This window comes from Lepeophtheirus salmonis, chromosome 6 (assembly GCF_016086655.4).
Source record: "Lepeophtheirus salmonis chromosome 6, UVic_Lsal_1.4, whole genome shotgun sequence".
In the NCBI taxonomy this organism is placed as follows: Eukaryota; Metazoa; Arthropoda; class Copepoda; order Siphonostomatoida; family Caligidae; genus Lepeophtheirus; species Lepeophtheirus salmonis.
Genome location: NC_052136.2, coordinates 543,390 through 548,129, shown reverse-complemented (window position 1 = coordinate 548,129; position 4,740 = coordinate 543,390). Strand labels below are relative to the sequence as shown.

The 4,740-nt window shown below is 33.6% G+C and overlaps 1 protein-coding gene across 1 annotated transcript; it reads left to right on the top strand.

Annotated features, from left to right (window-relative positions):
• Positions 1-2,679: 2,679 nt before the first annotated feature.
• Positions 2,680-4,391, top strand: LOC121120981 (uncharacterized). The gene is made up of 2 exons (XM_040715850.2): positions 2,680-3,166; positions 3,223-4,391. Exons 1-2 carry the CDS (start codon positions 3,001-3,003, stop codon positions 3,441-3,443), a joined length of 387 nt encoding a protein of 128 aa, XP_040571784.1. The 5' UTR covers positions 2,680-3,000; the 3' UTR covers positions 3,444-4,391.
• Positions 4,392-4,740: the final 349 nt, after the last annotated feature.

Genomic DNA, 4,740 nt, shown 5'->3' with positions numbered 1-4,740 from the left:
ATCTAATCCCAATTTGTGCTTTATAGCCCTCATGATGATCCTAGGAGCTACAGAGGGAGAAGTCGTTGGTCAGGCGATTCATCGACTTAGTGGGATCCTCCTTTATATTCTTCTCCAAACTTAACAAGAACTTCGTATCCCTCTTTAAATTATGCCCTCCACTTCCTGACATCCTGGAGAGGTATTTTCCAATTTTATTTTTTATATCTTGGCCAACTTAAAAACCAGGCTTCTAGAACACTTAACAATGTCTGTAATCTTCATCACATCAACTCCAGCGTGTAAGAGATCTGAGATGCTCTGTATTTTTGCTTGTTGCTCGCTCATGACGATGAAATTAGTAAATGATTAGTATAGTTTGTTTATGTAAAAATGGCGGTGGAAACAGAATATGGAAAAATAACTACTAAAACTTTTCATAGTAATGAGAAAATAAACATTAAAAACAGTCCACGTTTTGCTAACCTACCTTGTATGTTATATATACAATTTTTATATCTTTACAAATTAAATAATTGATAATTTTATATGATGATAACGATATAAAATCTTTCAAAAATGGAAGCCAATGGTCCCTGCATCACGTGCTTGTATGTAAATAAGATTCTTACTTTTGTGGGGTTCGTATCTCGAGGTATGTACACATAACTAACTACTTAAGTTAAAAACCACCTACATTTTAATAAGATTGCATACAATTTCCTTAACCAAATAAGGTGAAGGAAATCCCAACGAGATTAAATAAGGAGAAAAAATATATGTTTGTATGTACGCAGTAATAAACAATGGTTTTTAAGCTCTCACGCTTTAAATTATAATATATGTAAATAACCCTTTAACAATATAAACAGAGTGCTTAATGAAAAAATGAAGAAAAAATACTGGGAGAATAGTGATATCTTTTTTGAAAAAAAGAAAGAAAGAAAAATCTTTTATATTATGAACTTACATTCATATTTCCAAATAATAGATTATTCTACTATGTAGATATAAAAGGGTGGAAGTTTACGTACGCACGTATGCGTAATATGTATATATAGTCCCAAATAGGAATTTTATTCATGAAGACAATTAGGATGAAAATATGTATGTTATTGTTTGATGATTCCTTATTACCAAGGTTGTGCCCAGTTCAGATTCAGCGACTCTATCGGTCCCGATTAAGCTTGATCGGCCTCGGTTCTTTCTTATACAGGCTCAGTTTGTTAACAGACACTGAAAACAAGAGGCATCACTAGAAAATTAGATACGATATAAGATACAAACAGGGCTGTTGCTACCTTATACACAAAGTGCGCAGTGCCCCAAGCACCAGCAGTGGCCCACAAAAACTAAGGTTGCTGAAGACAATGTTTTTCATAGTGGAGCCATGAGGGGAGGCTAGGGGGGAGTAGCTCAGGAAGATGGTTGACTTATTTGGCTGACTACCAGATGATTTCGGGCCTTTTTTCATTTTTTTTTTGGAGGAAAGGTTGTGTGATACAATAAAGGTAACGATGTGTTTCACTCACATAAAATCATGCAGATGGAATATTAAAAGTTTATAAATATACCAAAAATACAAGAAACGAAAATAAGGACAAGAACTGAGACCTATAAACAATACATTGCAGTCTCGGTTCAAGTTCTAGCGGTTCAAGAACTGGAACCGCTAGACCCATGAAGGTACAACCTTGCTTATCACTATCAGTTATGATTGCCATAGCGAGTAATCCATTAAAGTATGAACACTTAAAATTTTAAGGTTCAACAAGATATAATTAATTGGTGGGCCTTTTTGCTTCTCTTATATTTTTTTCATACCAAAAAGTCTAGTGATTCTATAAAATGATGTATTGTGGGTTTTGATCTTGGGAACATAGAAACCATGACGGTATAATAAGTTAACAGTGTTGCAAAAATCATATTTGCAACTTATAAATCCGAATAGCCGAGAAAATCGATATATTAAGATCAAAAAGATTGTTCCACGATTTGAAAACGATTAAATTATGGTCTACGGTCTGGGATCGCTGTTTGTACTACATCCCCTCCAGCCTCCCCCCCGCGGAAACCCCCGTAATGATATAAATCTGGTGTGTTTTTTAGCTGGCCCGTTAATTTGTTAAGTAATTTTCTTTTCCTTAGCAGTTATCATTATTAATTAATTCCTCATTTTCAGTTAGTACCAACCTTCAAAAAGTAACTGTTCAAATTTCATGACAATCTGTTCTTTAGTTTGTGATTTGTTGTGCCAAGTCTGAAACTGCTTTTGTTATTTCCAAAGCAATGGATCAAAAAACAACCTTGTGTTTTTATTTTACACTGCTTTTGATGGGAAAAAATAGCGTTCAACCTAAGCAATGGCTTAAAAAGTGTTATGGGGACTCTGCTTTGTAAAGCAAATAAAAATATAAAAAAAAACAAAAAAAAACAATTTAGAAAGTAAAAACGTTTTTATATCATATTTTGTTTATATATCATTATAAAAAATAAATTTAAAATAGCCATGAATGATTCTATGAAAATTGTTCTGGAGAAAATTACTAGTGGAAAATTACCATTGTGATAACTTCACGTCATTTAATAACAAAAATGAATACCTCGGACCAAAACTTGTTTTTTGAATGGTACGGTCACCAAGCAGGTCGTCAAAGATCCCTACTACAAGTGCATAAAACATTTAGGCCCCCTCCAAATACTTCTAAATAAACTACGAGGCCTGTTACATATGTTACTTTTTATAGTAGGTTGACAAGATTGTACAATTTAAAAATAAATTTTGAAGTACTCAGAGGAGTCCTAAATACTTTGTGAAGTGGCTGCTGTGGTTTTTAACCTGCTCGGTGGCCCTGCCATTCTACAAAACAAGTTTTATGGCGAGGTATTCTGATTTTGCTAGTAAATGAGGGGAAATTTTCCCAATGTCAATTTTTTTGGACGACAATTTTCCGTGCACGCATGGAATCGATTTGGATTAACGATTCTAAAGAATTATAATTTTGTACTTAACTAAAAGTCATGTGTAATCCTTTACAGCTACATCATGAACGAACTGAGGAAAGGCGCAAGCTCCAACAAACAAAGCAATCCGGCAATAAGAAAAATCCGGATGTTCAAGACCGTTGGAAGAAATTACTTGAAGGAAATTTCTCAAGTATGTCAGGAAAAACTAAAAGACGAATAAGTAATGACGAACCAGGATTTAATTGTTTTAAATTAACAAATTATATATTTTATCAGGTGGACTCTCCGAGAAAACTGTAAATCAAGAATTACCTAGCATCATTTATGACGATGAACCCATCATTGAGAGTATGCAAGTAACGGATGAGCGAGATCCCGGTCTGAAAGATGAAGAAGAAGTTCCAATTATTCATATTTCAAGTGATCAAGATCATGAAATCATTGAGATACTTGGGGAAGAAGATGAAGAAAAATTTGAAAAAACTGTGTTGATCTAAGAATTTGTACAGTAGACTGTCCCGTTTTGCAAGAGTATTTTTTCCCCTTTCACAAAGACTTTATCTGCTGGGCACAATAAAAAAAATGACTTTGACAATGTTTGCGTCCTCTCAAGCAATTTATGACATGGTACAGGTCATTTTGATGAGAGAGAAAAAAATTATACTTTTGTTTCGAAATCGGCTATTTTAAATTCTAATTCTGGATCATGCTCCTCGTCTTCGTTCAACAACTATAGCTTCCGCTAGTTACATATATTACTTCTCTTTATCTTTGATAGAACAGGGGAACCGCAAATAATTGAACACATCTTAGGCACCTTAAATGATTAAAAAGCAGGTGCACAACATCTATATATTAAATGTAAATATCTGGGTGTGTGCGCATATCTCAATGAATTGCTGAAATTTTTCGTGGAGCTTCTTAAGGCTCAACAAATGGCTATGTTAATCAAACTGCAAAGTCCAGGAAGTTGAAATCAGGGCTGGAGGAAGACCAAATAGATGCAGTCCAGAAGTTGGCCATATTGTTGCTTCAGAATTTTGGGTTTTTCTTTGGCGTATGGAGATGGAATGGACTTGTTGATATTATATGGAGTCCGAATGGATAGGTCAATGGTCTATGCAGCATTCTTGGCAGATTGAAACCGAGTTGCTTTTCTTGTTCTTGGTACGAAGTTTTTACAGTTGGAGACATGGGATAAAAAAATCTTGCTTATTTTTGTTTCAACTGTCCTTTAGTTGTCTAATCACACGTAATTCAATGCTTCTTTAAGTTTGGGGGTCCCACTTTGTAGTTAAAAATAGCCTGAGAGGTCTTAGACATTCCCAAAGTAAGTTTTTTTTATTGTCCTCAGCTAAAAAATCTTTGTGTAGGAGGGCAAAATATTTACTCAAATCGGAACAGTCTAATAGCAGCTAAATTTTCCGTTTTTATTATTATTATTATTATAAAACATCTCTTTTAAAATATATATATATATAATATACATAATTTTCTTTAATTAAAAAAATTTCATCTTTTACATCTTACTTGAATTTATACAGAAAGAACCAAGAGATATAAACATCTAATGATATGGTTGTTTTAATTTCGATGTGATACATTTAAAAGTGAAAATACGAGTCAATTTCTCACAGTTACTGACATGGTAATAAACAGGGTGTACGTAAATTAGGTTAGCTAGCTAACACAAAAATACTTTAAGTATTTTGTTATCAGCTGTCGCTTCTCTCCTCTCGCTTTATACGACTTGGCTATTTCATAATTTATTCTTTCTGATAAATATACAAAGTA

What these genes read in the sequence shown, in the direction of transcription:
- LOC121120981 (XM_040715850.2), top strand. Translation starts at nt 3,001, where the DNA reads ATGTGTAATCCTTTACAGCTACATCATGAACGAACTGAGGAAAGGCGC. An exon ending in AAAAACTAAAAGACGAATAA is followed by an intron (nt 3,167 to 3,222) that starts GTAATGACGAAC and finishes ATATTTTATCAG; the next exon opens with GTGGACTCTCCGAGAAAACT.